This window comes from Leopardus geoffroyi, chromosome C3, assembly GCF_018350155.1.
Source record: "Leopardus geoffroyi isolate Oge1 chromosome C3, O.geoffroyi_Oge1_pat1.0, whole genome shotgun sequence".
Taxonomy (NCBI): Eukaryota; Metazoa; Chordata; class Mammalia; order Carnivora; family Felidae; genus Leopardus; species Leopardus geoffroyi.
The window spans coordinates 133105981-133122476 of record NC_059338.1 but is presented as its reverse complement, the minus strand read 5'-3'; the positions used below and the strand labels follow the sequence as shown (position 1 = coordinate 133122476).

Sequence of the window (16496 nt, the reverse complement as noted above, 5' to 3'; positions counted from 1 at the left end):
AGCTGTTCAGCACTAACTATCCCAGTATTAACCACTGCTACCTATTAAAAAAAAAAAAAAATCTAGTTACAAGTTACCTAAAAGGAAATGCACAGATCCTATGATCAGTTTCATTGAGTTACGACAATCGTCTGTAAGCCCTACCTCAAAAGCGATCTAGATCATCTTCACTGTCCCAGCCCACTTCTTTTTCAAAACAAATGAGAAATTGACAGTAGATGCTTGTGGTTCTAAAATTTAGGAAACACAGTTTAACTTTTTTTTTTTTTTTTTTTTTTTTTGCGGGTATTTCTGAAGAAAAGACTGCTATTTGTACAATATTTATTTTGCAAATCATTAGTTTACTATTCCAGATTTCTTGAAAGACACACCTGTATCATGTATAACATTTTCTTTGCCTTGTGTCTCAAAGATGTACTTTTAATGGAAAAGTGTTTCAAAAACCTTTGCTGAAATAATCACGTAAATTATCCCCTTTGTAATAGGAAGGCTGGCAATATGCCCTTTAAAAAAATGTTTGGAAGAATCATAAAAATTCCCCACATCAGGCATTTTCAACTTCCCAATTTTATTTATTTGTAGCCATCACTTAATGGGTATTCAGTCAGGAAGCTACTTCCATTTTCCTTTTTTAAAATCCCTGAGCTGGAAAGTCAGCCAACCTTTGAGAAAATGGTGGAATAATAATTTCTGGGACTTGTGGGCAGCTCCATTCTTCTATCCCTTGACTTTTTGTTTTAAGTTAGACTTGTGTTTGTGGGTTCCATCTCAAGTTCTTTTAATCGTTGCCAAGCTCTTCATTTGGCAGAGAATGGACCCAACAAATAATATAAAAGTTGAGTGACTTGATTTGAGACATTAGACACCAGCAGAAGAGGAGGAACAGAGATTGGGTAGTGAACTTGGTTTGGACAAACTGAAATTAGGATGATTATGGGATTTCTGGTAAAGAAATATATAGACAGTTGGATATATGTGTTGAGCTCAGAAGAGTTCTAGGCTGCTGATACAAAATTGTCTTTGTGGATATGTTTAGAAATGTGACTTGAAGTTAAAGCCCTTCTTCAAGAAATAAGATGAAATATTTTATATTCTGTTCAGTTAATTTATTTACAATCATTTATCATCTGCCTACAATGTGCAACGTATTGTTGTAGACATATGGGGGGGTGTTAAAAATGTTAGTTGGCTTTCTAGAGGTTTGTAACTAGGAAGGAGACATACATTATCTTATTTTAAAGCATGTGTGGGTAAATCCTAGAGAAGTATAGTTGAAGTGGTGGGATTGCAAGGGGGAAGGGGAGAATCAAATTAACTGGGAAGATCTGGGAAAGCTTAAAGGTGGTAGGGCTTTGAACTGATTCTTAAAGGACTGATAGAACTTGATCAGGTAGGTGGAGGTAGGAAGGGTATTCTAAACAGTAAATAATGTTGAGAAAAGGCTTGGAAATAGAAGAACTGTAGTATTTATTTGGGGAAGAGAAACGAATAATCATATGTTCTTGGGGCATAGGGTTTGAGAAGGTATATAGTTTGAAAAAGGTAGGTGGTACTAAGTTAAAAATACTTCGTAAATTTCTTTATCAGAGTACTTCAAATTGAACAATCTCTCTCCTTCCTTTTCATACACTTGTCATCTACTTGGATATGCTGGGAAGCAAATTGTATTTTCTTGAACTTAAATTTTGAATACAGTAAAACCTTGTAACCTAGTTAGCTTATAAAAGGGGCCATGTGATTCCTTCTCCCAATGTGATAGTTATGAAAGGGTGTACTGTAAGTTCCAGTGACATAAACTCTGTTATCACTAGATGAGGAAATCCCATAATATGACTAACAGATGATTTCAGTTTCATTTTAGTATTCGATCTTAAAGGTTTACATACCCTTTAATGACACTTATTTTCAGTGAAGAAGAAATAAAAGATGCCAAGGATGAAGATTTTCCAGAAGGGATTTTGAGTTAAAGACAGCTTTTTATACTTGACAAGTAAGTCTGTATTTTATATGTATTGAATTTGGTTAACAAACGAAAGTTTGCTAGTTTTTATTTCTTCGGATGTCTGGATTATTGCAAAGAGATCCCACACAGCGGGCAAAGGTTATTTATTTTGGCTGGCAGCCAGTTAGCCACATAGCTGGGTTGACCTTTGACTGAAATTGGATTGAAACTGTCCTATTAAGTCAGCAAGTATCACAATTCTCTATGAAGTCAAATTTTGTAGGTGGTATTATTTGTCCTAAGGTGATAAATGGAACAGTGATTATACTGTAGGGATAGATAGGAACCATCCTTTATATAATTTATACAACTATGTGGTCATTGAAGGAGCTGGAGAGCCTCTTTATGAGAGCTGCTATGTTTATTTCCTTGCTATATAGTTTTCTTTCCAGTTGGCATTATGTTCTGCCTGACTAAGTTAGGAATATAGAAGTTGCCATGTCAGACCAGTCTATTGAGTCTGATGTTTTGCCAATAACTTAGAAATTATTTTTGCCATTTTGTAAAATTTGTTTCAGAATTGCAAGTGATTTCCATATCTAGGCCAGGTAAAGGAAACTATCTTTGTGGGGATAGTGATTAAGAAATGTACCCATGGAGTGCTTAGGTCTGTAATGTTAAGGAAATTATCTACATTAAAGTCAGTTTACTCATTAGAGATAACTCACAAGCCTCAGAATTCTGGCCAATAATACCCTTCTCATAGAGATTTGTGAGTATTAAATAAAATGTGTCTAAAAATACTTCACACATAGTAAACCCTCAGCAGTGGTAGCTATTGTTACTATTATCTGTTCTTCCGTTATATATGTGATATTCTTTTCCCTAGGTAGTGAAGCTTAACAAATTTCATTTTTAAAATTAAAAATGGGACTACTCTATGACCCAACAATTGCACTACTAGGTATTTACCCAAAACGGATACAAAAATACTGATTGGAAGGGGCACATGCACCCCGATGTTCACAGCAGCATTATCAACAATAGCCAAATTATGGAGAGAGCCCAAAGATCTATTGACTGATGAATGGATAAAGAAGATGTGTATATCTATACAATGGAGCATTACTCAGCCATTGAAAAGAATGAAATCTTGCCATTTGCAGTGATGTGGTTGGAGCTAGAGTGTATTATGTCTAGCAAAATAAGTCAGTCAGAGAAAGACAAATACCATATGATTTCACTCATATGTGGAATTTAAGAAACAAAACAGATGCACATAGGGGCAGGGAGAAAAAAAAGAGAGAGGCAAACCATTAGAGACTCTTAATGATAGAGAACAAACAGAGTTGCTGGAGGGGAGGTGGGTGGGCGATGGGCCAAATGAGTAATCAGTATTAAGGAGGGCACTTGTGATGAGCACTGGGTATTACATGTAAGTGATGAATCACTAAATTCTCCTGAAACTGATATTATATACTATATATTAACTAGAATTTAAATAAAAACTTACAAAAATACTATATTTTTTAGAATGATATTAGAACAGGGTTTGGATGCACATTGAACACATCCAGTATGACCATGGTAAGGAATTTGCCAATTTTTGGTGGAGCTTTTGTTTCTGGAGGATATATTTGAAATCTAGTACATTAGATTTTCAAACTAGCTGTTCTTTTCACCTGGAAAACTTTTCTACATGATATAGATATAACTAATTTCATTACTCATTTGCCTACCTCCTCAGTGAGGCCTGTCCTGACTATTCTAGTTAAAATTGCAACTCATAATGGGGGGTACCCAGGTGGCTTAGTCAGTTGGGGGACCGACTTCAGCTCAGGTCATGATCTCATGGTCTGTGGGTTTGAGCCCCTCATCGGGCTCTGTGCTGACAGCTCAGAGCCTGGCACCTGCTTCAGATTCTGTGTCTCCCTCTCTCTTCTCTTCCCCCCCCCCCACCTTGTGTTCTATCAAAAATAAGTAAATATTAAAAAAATTAAAAAAAATAAAATTTCAACTCATGATGAGACTATCTCTACTCTCAACTCCTAGAGTTGTGTTTTTTTCCATAATAGTTATCACCTTCCAGTATAATATTTCATTCACTTACTGTTTTTATTGTTAATTGATTGCCTTCCTCTGCTAGGATATAAGTTCCACAAGGGCAGGAATTTTTGTCTCTTTTGTCATTTGATATATCCCAAAAGCCTAAAATAGCACATGGTAGGTTCTAAGTAAGTATTTAATTCAATTGAACAGAACCTTCTGATTAAGTTTCATCCTCCTAAACTCCATGCTTATGTTGGGCATGATGTCTTTCATTTTAAAATAAGAAGCATACTGCAGGGAAATTCATGGCCTGCTGGATAGGGAAAACTCAGATTTTAAAATTATTTTTTTCTATCCTGTTGGCCACAGCATTCCTGACAGGAAAAGCAGTAATAGCGAGCTTTTTTTTTTTTTTTTTTTGTCTGTAAGAAGAGTGAAATACCTTTTAATATAATTTTGAAGACTTTTAAACAAAATACTTATACATGGTAAAATAACGAGAACACTGTAAGTATTAGGTTGCGTGTGTTTTTAGTAACATTGCCCCCTCCTGGTTTTTAAAGTAATAAATGTTCTTTATAGAGCATATCAGGTGTTAGTCTATTCAGGCTGCCATAACAGAATACCACAGACTATGTGGCTTAAACAACAGAAATTAATTGTGTATAGTTCTGGAGTCCAGAAGTCCAATATCATGTTGCCAGCAGGGTTGGTTTCTTGTGAGTCCTCTTTTTGTTGGTTGCAGATGACTGCCTTCTTGCTATGTCCTCATGTGAGTGTATGGGAGGAGGGTGTGTGGGGGAGATAGGTCTGTGTTGTCACTTCATTGAAAAAAAATTTAACGTTTTATTTTATTTTTTGAGAGACAGAGAGAGACAGAATGTGAGCAGGGGGAGGGGCAGAGAGACAGGGAGACACAGAATCTGAAGCAAGCTCCAGGCTGTGTCAGCACATGGGGCTTGAACCCATGAATGCGAGATCATGATCTGGGCTAAAGTCGGATGTTCAACCAACTGAGCCACCCAGGCACCTCTGTCACTTTGTTTTATAAGGGCATCAGTCCTATTGGATTATGGCTCTGTCCTTATTATTCCTTTTGAACTTAATTACCTCCTGAGAGGCCTATCTCTAAATACAGTCACACTGGTGGTTAGTACTTCAACATAAGAACATGCCACAGTATTTATTTTTACTTAACATTCTTGAAAGTGAAGTCAAAGATGGCAAACTCAGATGCTTATAGAGATCAGGGAGGCAGGCAAGGTAATGATGGTAACTTAACATTTATTGAGCTCTAACTGTATGCCAAGTGCTAGAGGTTTATGTGTATTATACATATTACCTTTCTTAGTTTTCACAACAACCCTGTGAGGTATATGCCATTATTATTTCCATATTTCAAGTGAAAGAAAATAAGGCATAGGCAGGCAAAAGAACATGTTTAAGGAGACACAGCTAGTAGGTAGCTGTATTAGCATTGAGACCCAGCTGCTGAAATGACTGAAGTTAGGTGGCTTACTACTGTGGTGAACTTGAGAGAGCATGCCCCCATTAGTAGGAGGCATCCACTACTAATGAAGGAATATTAGCCTATTGTAGCAGATCTTTCAGTTTTTTGATAGCCGTGAAAAATCTGGATTTTTATATGAAATATTGGCAATTACTTAGGAAAATTAAAAAAAAAACACTGTTGACTCAAACATTTTTTCTTTTTCCTTTTTTTTTTGTAGCTTTGAAACGTTTTATTTTTTTTAATTTTTTTTTTCAACGTTTATTTTTGGGACAGAGAGAGACACAGCATGAACGGGGGAGGGGCAGAGAGAGAGGGAGACACAGAATCGGAAACAGGCTCCAGGCTCTGAGCCATCAGCCCAGAGCCCGACGCGGGGCTCGAACTCACGGACCGCGAGATCGTGACCTGGCTGAAGTCGGACGCTTAACCGACTGCGCCACCCAGGCGCTCCTGAAACATTTTATTATAAAAAGCTGGCACTCTTAAACATAAACTAATAAGAACTTAAAATTCATTGCACATGCAGCACCTGGGTGGCTTAGTTTGTTGAGTGTCTGACTCTTGATTTCGGCTCAGGTCATGATCCCAGGATCAAGCCCCACATCAGGCTCCATGCTGAACATGGAGCCTGCTTGGGATTCTCTCTCTCTATCTCTCTGCCCCTCTCCCCCACTCTCTCTCTCTCTCTCTCTGTCTCTCTAAAATTAAAAAAAAAATCATTGCATATTTACTTCATTTTTTAGCTTGACCTTGTAGTAAATCTTTAGCTTCATTGATTTTGGCTGCTATAAGGAGATCCTCTCCTGTCTAGGTGATTTAAAATCGTAATTCGTTGATGAGCATCTCTTATTTTTCCTTTATTGGCAGTAGAGCTTATGCCTACTACTTATTTTTTATTTTTATTTTATTATTATTATTTTTTTTAGCTTACTCCTGCTACTAGTGCTGCTTCTCATTTTGTCATTTCGGGTTCAAACCCACCTCTGTAATAGCGACCACTGAAGGCAGATTTTGGTAGACTTTGAAAAGCTTGTTTTGCTTTAGGCTCCATATGGTTTATGGCTTACAAAATTATAACAGCCTGCAAATCCTGCAGCAGTAATGGTCAATCCATTTGCTACCACTGTACTGGCTCTGGCTCTGGGTCTGGTTTAAGTCCCCTGCTTCTACCCAGCCTAGAGGCTGCAGCCACCAATTCCATGCCTTTACCAGAGAGCACCACTGGCCGGACACACCCGGGCCACGAAATGTGGGAGCATCTTTCAAGTCAGACAGATTTTGTCTGTGGATTGCATTCAGCCCACATTTATAAAATAGGGGTCATAATAGTAGTACTTATCTCCTAAATTTGATGTAAGAATTAATCTTACATCAAATTTAACCTTACATCTAAATCTTGTATAAGATTTAGTTTAATGCCTGACACATAGGGCTAGGTAAATGTTAGCTAACATTAGTAGCATAAACATTTTTTCCAGTCATTCAAATTCTTTAAAAGTATCATTTACTATTATTTTTATTTTAAGAGATTATATAAGTAATACATGAGTACATGTCTCTTGTAAAAAACTCCAACAATATAAAAGAGTAATTAATTACAGGATTGAAATTGCATTTACTTTCTACTCCCAACTTCCTTACTTTCTCCATATATAATTGAAAACCATAAATGCTATATTTTTCCTTCTGACACTTGCTTTTTTTGCTTAACATATCTTGGAGATCTTCTGAAGTCAGTTTATACAGAGCTGCTTCATTCTTTTTAAAAGTTGCATAGTATATTCTTTGCTATGGAGGTAAATTAACTTATTGAACTAGGTCTCTTGTCATCTAAATAGTTTTCAACTTTTTGCTGTTCTAAAAACAGGTTTTGCAAAGAGCACATATCTTTGTACACATTTGTGACTATTTCCCTAGGCTTGATTCTTAGGTAGAATCGCTGAATCGAAACCATATAAAGTTAACTATAGAGAACAAACTGATTGTTACCAGAGGGGAGGTGGGTGGGGGGATGGGTGAAATAGATGATGGGGGATTAAGAAGTGAATTTGTGGTGATGAGCACTGGGTGATGTACGGAATAGTTGAATCACTATATTGTACACCTGAAACTAATATAGCACTGTGTGTTAACTAATGAATTAAAATAAAATTTAAGAACCATATTAAAAATTTTCACAGCTGTTGCACCTTTGTTAAATATTTTTTGGTAGCTGTGTAATGTTGCATTTTGTGAATCTACCATTATTTACCAATTCCTTATGTTGCCACATTTAGATCATTTCTAGTTTTTTGCCACTTTAGATAGACAAGTGATAAATATTTTTGTTAGTAGGTTATGGTTTTTAAAAGGTAAGTAGTCTGACAGGAAGTTGTCAACTAATAAGTTTATTTCTGAGGCTTTACTTTACCAAAGCTATTATAAGAACTGTATGTAGTGGTAATATGTTGTTTTTAGAAAAAGTACATGTTTGATAAAGTCATGGACTAATATTATACTCAAGATTTTTAGAATCTTTTATGTATCTTTCATTTTAGGTGTTGTCATCTGTAATGAAGATCATTGAGAAAACTGAATGAAGACTTTTAACATTGGATCTGGATAGGAGGTTTAGAAAAGAAAATTAAAATTAGTCACTTTAGTTTTAGTGTTCCAATCTCATAATATTTATTCTTTCTTCTGAATAAATTCAGGGAATAGAAACTAAAATTCATTGCTATCCTAATGGACACAAATATTTGTTCTTTGTGTGTGTGTGAGAGAGAAAAAAGTAGCTAACCAAGAGCTATAGTGATTCATAATGAAATACACTAAATTGAATTTTATGATGTCAGTTCTTGGCATTGTAATCTATATAACTGATTTAATTGTGGACATCTGGGTGTCTGTCAGGTTTTTCCATGAAGGACAATATGTTTTTGGTATTTTAACAGTAAGCTTTATGTTCTTTGGAACACTTGTGGTTCAGTGTTTTAGTTATTCTTGGTTCAAGGCTGATTTAAAAAAAGCAGGCCAAGAAAGTCAGCATTGTTTTCTTCTACTTCATTGCTTGCAAGGAGGAGTTTTTACAAGGTGAGCATACACTTTTGATCATTAACACTATTTTTCGTTCATCCAAATAAAAACTATGTTTCTGTGTTTGGGTAGTGAAATGTACAAAGATCCCCTATTTACATGTAGCACAAAGGTTACTTCTCCTTAGTATCAGTGCTTATATGAGTCATTGCTGTACTGTTAGAGTTTTCCAGGTTCATTAATAGAATGTTTTAATTTACCTAATTAAGTTATTTTTTCTGATATGTATTCACTTAATATAGGAGGGAAATGACTCTTTTCTGTGCCTTGTGAATCTTTTATCTTCTATTTTATATTCCAAGCCTGATAATGTAAATATAGATTATCACTTGCAACTCTGATAGAGCACTTAATTTTTCAAGTTACTTATGCCACTGATTTAACTAAATGAAATTTTTACTGCAATAATGCAGCAGCCATGTGCAGAACTAAAAACAACCTTAAGAATAATCTTGTTCAAAACCTTATTTTATAGTTAAAGAAACTAGGATCCAAATAGTCCTGAGAATTCTGTGATTTTCCGTATGTCTAATTTCATCTGACATTAATTTCATCTGACATTTTCATTATTATATTAAGGAATTTAATTATGTTAAAAGCAATGTATATATTCTAGGTAAAGAGAAAAATTAAAGACAAATATTAAGATGATAGGATTAATTGTTTTGTTACAGTTAGATTTTGAATTTGGGCTATTTTAATAACCATCTATCTTGAGAGATATTTTAGTGGCTCTAGAAATCTAGTGAGTAGTTATTTTGTCTCTGCATATTATATTTTCTTGGGTTTCCATTGTTGCTATTCAGAAATTAAATGCCAGTCTTTTCTAAAGTTTTGCCACATTTCCTTCTGGGATTCCAAGAAAATATAAATTAGACCTCACACTATCTAACGTGAGTGTTACATGTTAGATGTTTTCAATTTTTATTTTCTGACTCTCTGTGGTACATTCTGTGAATTTTTTTCATAACTCTTTAAAAAATTTCACTAGTACTTTCTTTTGCTGTGGGCAAAATGTTATTACATCCAACCACTGAGTTTCAAATTTTGACTATTATAATTTTTATATTTGGAAACTCTATTTGGTTCTTTTCAAGTCTGCTATGTCACTTTTTATAATTTCCTTAGTTGTTTCATTTATAATTGCAATGTCTGAAGCCTTTTCAGGTTTGTTCCAACTGGTTCTGCTTCTGCTATCGAGTACTCACATTGCCTTGTTTTCCTGTGTACCTGGTGTCAATGATCATGTTCTGGTCATTGCTCTTGAAAAAATTATTTGTGGGGCCTTCACCAAGCCCTCGGTAGAGGCTTTGAGTTTATTCTTAGGAGATGCCTAAAAGGTCTATCAGATGGGATCTCCATTTAAATTCTTAGCTTGAGGTTCCTTGGTCTTACTTAGGTAATGCATAACTGGTATACGACTCTGTTCCAGGAAAGTCTGTGTCAACAATAAATATACTGATCAGTTTTTAAACAAATCAGCTTATTAAGGTATAATTTTACATATGATAAGATGTGCATATACATATATAAAAGGCATCTTAAGAGTTTTGAGTCACTTAGTCTTCTAGTCCATGAACAAGGTTTTTCTGTCCATTTATTTAGACTTTTGAAAATTTCCTTAAACAAAGTTTTGTGGTTTTTTCACGTATAGGTCTTTTTTTTAAGTTTATTTATTTATTTTGAGAGAGAGAGAGAGAGAGAAAGAGAGAAAGAGCATGTGCAAGAGGTGGGGGAGCAGAGAGAGAGGGAGGGAGAGAATCTCAAGCAGATTCTGCACTGTCGGTGCAGAGCCCTATGTAGGGCTTGATCTCATGAACCACGAGATCATGACCTGAGTAGAAATCATGAGTCTAACACTCAACAGTCTGAGCCACCAGGTGTCCTTAATGTATAGGTCTTATATATGTTTTGTTATAGTTATCCCTAAGTATTTCATTTTTTTGGATGCTATTATAAGTGCTATTTATTTTTAATTTTAATTTCCAATTTTTTATTGCTGATATATAAAAGTATAGTTTTTATTTTTTAAATGGATTTTAAAAAACTGAAGTATAGTTTATATATTAGTTTCAGATGTACAACACAGTAATTCAACTATTATATATGTTACAAAATGCTCACCAGGGTAAGTGTGGTTACCATCTGTCACCACACAAAGTTATTATATTATTGACTACATATCCTATGCTGTACTTTTTATCCTCATTTATTTTATAACTGGAGGTTTGTACCTCTTACTCCCCTTCACCTCTTCACCTATTTTGCTTATCCTCTCATTCCCTGCTTCTGGTAACTGCCAGTCTGTATTTATGAGTCTGTTTGTCTTGTTTTGATTTTTAGATTCCACAGATAAGTGAAATCATATGATATTTGTCTTTCTCTGACTTATTTCACTCAGCATAATGCCTTCAAGGTCCATCCATGTTGTTGCAAATGGCAAGAGCTCATTCTTTTATGGCTGAGTAATACTCCATTGTGGGAGTGCCTGGGTGGTTCAGTCGGTTAACTGCCAGACTCCTGATTTTGCCTTAGGTCATGACTCACGGTTCGTGAGATGGAGCCCTGTGTTGGGCTCTGCACTGAGAGCATGGAGCCTGCTTGGTATTCTCTCTCTCCCTCTCTGCCCCTTCCCCACTTCTGCACACGTGCACATGCACTCTCTCTCAAAATAAATAAACATTAAAAAAATACTCTGTTGTGAATATACTACATCATCCTTATCCATTCATCTATTGATAGATACTTTGGTTGCTTCCGTATCTTGGTTATTGTAAATTATGCTGAAGTACACATAGGAGTGCACATATCTTTTTGAATCAGTATTTGTGGGGGGGTAAATGTGGAAGTGAAGTTATTGGATTGTATAGGATTTCTATTTTTAATTTTTTGAGGAAACTATGTTGTTTTCCATAGTGGATGTACCAATGTATATTCCCACCAATAATGCATGAGGGTTTGCTTTTCTCTACCTCCTTGCCAACACTTATTTTATGTCTTTTTGATACTAGCCATTCTGATTGGTGTGAGGTGATATCTCATTGTGGGTTTTGATTTGATTTCCCTGATAATTGGTGATGTCGAGCATGTTTTCATGTGTCTGTATGTCTTTTTTGGAAAAAATATCTCTTCAGGTTGTCTGCCGATTTTTTTATCAGATCATTGTGGGTTTTTGGTGTTGAGTTGTATGAGTTCTTTACATATTTTGAATATTAACCCCTTGTCAGAGATATCATTTGCAAATATGATAGGTTACCTTTTTTTTGTTGTTGATGGTTTCCTTTGTTTTGTAAAATCTTTTTAGTTTGATGCAGTCCCAGTAGTTTATTTTTGCTTTTGTTTCCTTTGCCTGTGGAGACATATCCAGAAAAATGTGGCTAAGGCTGATGTCAAGAGTTTACTGCTTGTGTTTTCCTTTAAAAGTTTTATGGTTTTAGGTATTACATTTGGGTCTTTAAACCATTTTGAGTTTATTGTTGTGTTAAAAAGTGGTCCGTTTCATTCTTTTGCTTGTAGCTGTACAGTTTTCACAGCACCATTTATTTTTTTTTAAATTTTTTTTTTTTTCAACGTTTATTTATTTTTGGGACAGAGAGAGACAGAGCATGAATGGGGGAGGGGCAGAGAGAGAGGGAGACACAGAATCGGAAACAGGCTCCAGGCTCTGAGCCATCAGCCCAGAGCCTGACGCGGGGCTCGAACTCACGGACCGCGAGATCGTGACCTGGCTGAAGTCGGACGCTCAACCGACTGCGCCACCCAGGCGCCCCATCACAGCACCATTTATTAAGGAGACTGTCTTTTTCCCATTGTATATTCCTGCTTAGTTTTTGTGGATTGACATACAAGCATGGGTTTATTGCTGGACATTATTCTATTCGTCGATTTATGTGTCTTTTTTTTTTTGGTGCCAATACCATACTGTATTTTTAAAAAATGTTTATTTTTGAGAGAGAAAGCATGAGTGGGATAAAGGCAGAGAGAGAGGGGGGCAGAGGATCTGAAAACGGGCTCTGTGCTGACAGCAGAGAGCCTGATGTGGGGCTTAGACTCATGAACTATGAGATCATGACCTGAGCTGAACTCAGAGGCTTAACCGACAAGAGCCACCCGGGTGCCCCAATACCATACTGTTTTGATTACTATAGTTTTGCAGTATAGTTTGAGATCTGGGATTATGATACCTCCAGCTTTGTTCTTTCTTAAGATTGCTTTGGTTTTTCAGGATCTTTTGTGTTTCCATACAATTTTAGGATTATTCATTTTAGTTTTGTGAAAAGTACTGTTGGTATTTTATAGGGTATTTTGTGTTGGATCTTTAGATTACTAGAGTAATATGAACATTTTGACAATATTTGTTTTTCCAATCCACAAGCATGGTATATTTTCTCACTTGTTGTGTTTTCTTCAGTGTCTTACAGTTTTTAGTGTACAGGTTAAATTCACTTCCTTGGCTAAATTTATTCCTAGGTATTTTATTCTTTTTTATTTTTTTTTAATGTTTATTCATTTTTGAGAGACAGAGAGAGACAGAGCATGAGCAGGGAAGGGGCAGAGAGAGGGAGACACAGAATCCAAAGCAGGCTCCAGGCTCTGAGCTGTCAGCACAGAACCCAACGTGGGGCTTGAACTCACGAACTGCGAGATCATGACCTGAGCTGAAGTCGGATGCTCAACCTACTGAGCCACCCAGGCACCCCCCCTAGGAATTTTATTCTTTTTGATGCATTTGTAAATGGGATTTTTCTTTCTTTCTGCCAGTTAGTTGTTTGTGTGTAGAAACACAACACATTTCTGTATGTTGATTTTGTATCCTGCAACTTTACAGAATTCGTTTATTAATTCGAATAGTTTTCTGGTGGAGTCTTTAGGGTTTTTATATATAGTATCATGTCATCTACAAATAGTGACAGTTTAACTTTTTTCTTACCAATCTGGATGCCTTTTATTTCCTTTTTTGGTGTGGCTAGGACTTCTAGTAATAGGTTGAATAAAAGTAATGAGAGTGGACATCTTGTCTTGTTCCTAATCTTAGACGAAAGCTCACAGGTTTTCACCAATGAGTATGATATTGGCTTTGGGTTTGTCATACATGGTTTTTATTATGTTGAGGTATGTTCCCTCCAAGCCCAATTTGTTAGAGTTTTTATCATGAATGGATGTTGTGCTTTGTCGGATGTTTTTCTGCATCTCTTGAGATGATCATGATTTTTATCCATCATTCTTGTTTTTTATAATGATCTTCTATCCTATGACTTTGATAGGGTCACTTATTAGTTCTAATAGCTTTTTTTTGTAGACATTTACTAGTTACAGTAACTCTTTTGTAGACTCCTTAGGAATTTTTTTAGGAATTTTTTACATAGGGAAGCATGCCATTTCGAAAGAAACCATATTGTCTTGATTACCGTAGCTTTATAATACTTCTTTATGTCATGTATGCTTTTCACTCCTTTAGAGTAGACTTTATTTTTTTAGAGCAGTTTTAGGTTCAAAGAAAAATTGAGTAGAAAGTAAAGTTCTCATATATCCCCTAATCCCCCATCAACAGCTTTCTATAGTAGCAACATTCCTTACCAGAATGTTACATTTGTTACAATTGATGAATTTATATTAACACATTATCCTCACCCAAAGTCCATAGTTTACACTGGAGTTTATTGGTGTTGTACATTCTGTGGGTTTTGACAAATGTATAATGACACGTATCCACCATATAGTATCATATGTAATAGTTTCACTGCCCTAAAAATCCTCTGGGCTCTGTCATCCCTACTGCCTCCCTAACCCCTGGCAACTACTGATCTATTTACTGTCTTCCAGTTCTTTCCCAGAACATTATACAGTTAGAATCATGAAGTATGTAGCCTTTCAGATTGGCTTCCTTCCCTTAGCAATAGGCATTTAACATTCTTTTGTATCTCTTCATTTCTTTTAGCACTAAATTATATTCCTTTGTCTGAATGTATCACAGATTATTTATCCATTTGCCCAAGGAAGGATATCTTAGTTGTTTCCAAGTTTTGGGAATTATGAATAAAGTTACTGTGAGTATTCATGTATAGGCTTTGTATGGACATAAATCTTCACTAATTTGATACATACCAAGGAACTGGTATGTATTGCTGGATCATATGGTAAGAGTAAGTTTTTTTTTTTTTTTTTAACAGAGTGTGTGTGTGTGTGTGTGTGTGTGTGTGTGTGTGTTTAAAGTTTATTTATTTTGAGAGAGAGAAAAAAATGAGTGGGGGAGGGGCAGAGAGAGGAAGAGACAAAATCCTATGCAGGTTCCATGTTATCAGTGCAGAGCCTGACATGGGTCTTAAACTCAAAAACTGTGAGATCATGACCTTAGCTGAGATCAAGAGTCAGACGCTCAGCTGACTGAGCCACCCAGGTGCTCTAAGTATGTTTAATTTGGTAAGAAAATGCCAGACTATTTCCCAAAGTGGCTGTACCATTTTCTGTTCCCACCAGCAGTGATTGAAAGTTTGTATTGCTCCACATTCTTGCCAGTATTTGATGTCAGTATTCTGGATTTTGGCCGTTCTAATAGGTGGGTAGTGGTACCTCATTTTAACTTGCATTTACCTAATAACATATGATATGGAGCATGTTCTCATATGCTTGCTTGCTATCTATGTATCTTCTCAGGTGAGGTATCTATTCAGGTTTTTGCCCATTTTTTTTCATCAGGTCATTTTTTTATTGTTGAGCTTTAAGAGTTCCTTATATATTTTAAATAACAGTTGTTTATCATATGTATTTTACAATTATTTTCTCCCAATCTTTAGCATGTCTTCTCATTCTCTTGACATATCTTTACTTTTAATCTGTATGTGTCTTTATGTCAAAACTGGGTTTCTTCTAGACAACATATAGTTGGGTCTTGAAGTCATATATTCATTATGTTTTTTTTCAAAATTGTTTTGTCTATTTTAGGGCCTTTGTATTTCTACATAAATTTGAATCAGTTTTCCAGCTATTATAATTGGCATTGTCTTTAAAATGTCATTTTGCAATTATTTGTTTCCACTGAGTAGAAATACAACTGATCTTTTTTTTAACTTAATCTCCTGAGAACTTGCTGAACTCACATAGTCTATTTTTTGTTTGTTTGGTTTCTTGGTATTTTCTGTGTTAATCATCATGTCATTTACAAATAGGAATAGTTTGATTTCCTTTTTAAAAATGCTTATTCCTTTTATTTATCTTTTGTATTGCATCATTCTCTGTCTAGGTCTTCCAGTAAAATACTGAATAGAAGTGATGACAGTGACATTCTTGGTTTGTTTCTGATCTCAGGGATAAAGTGTTGCATGTTTTGCCATTAAGTTTGGTGTTAGCTGTAAGGTTTTCATAGCTGCCCTTTATCAGATTAAAGAGATTTCATTCTCTTTTAATAATCTTGAGAGATTTATTTTTATGGATTGATGTTTAATTTTGTCAAATATTTTTTTGTACCTGTTGAGATCATATGGTTTTTCATTAATTCGTTTTTCATTGATGGATTTAAGGCTATTAAACCAACTTTGCATTCCTGGGACAGACCCTAATCGATCTTGATGTTTTTAATACATTGCTGAATTTCATTTGCAAATATTTCATCAAGCGTTTTTGTGTCCATGCTCATAAGGGATATTTGTTTTACAACAAATTGTTTTACAATTTTCTTTTTCTTTTTTGGTGGGGGGTGGGGGAGAGAGAGTGTGCACATGTGTGCCAGTGGGGCAGAGGGAGGAGGGTGAGAAAGAATCTGATTCAGGACTTGATCTTACAACTGTGAGATCATGACCTGAACCAAAAATCAAGAGTCAGATACTTAAGTGACTGAGCCCCCCAGGTGCCCTACAATTTTCCTTTAATGTCATTGGCGGATTTTATTTTTTGTTATTTAGTTAAAAAAATGTTTATTTA

At 35.5% G+C, this 16496-nt stretch overlaps 1 protein-coding gene and 1 pseudogene across 1 annotated transcript in view; one reads left to right on the top strand and one right to left on the bottom strand.

The window, feature by feature from the left end:
- The first annotated feature begins 1904 nt into the window (after positions 1-1904).
- XKR9 (XK related 9) overlaps positions 1905-16496 on the top strand; it is a 36249-nt gene continuing 21657 nt past the window's right edge. The window contains exons 1-2 of the mRNA XM_045454950.1: positions 1905-1990; positions 8042-8576. Coding sequence (XP_045310906.1) covers positions 8305-8576 — 272 coding nt within the window. The 5' untranslated portion in view covers positions 1905-1990; positions 8042-8304. The remainder of the gene's footprint in view (positions 1991-8041; positions 8577-16496) is intronic.
- Positions 6237-6763, bottom strand: LOC123586642 (annotated as a pseudogene).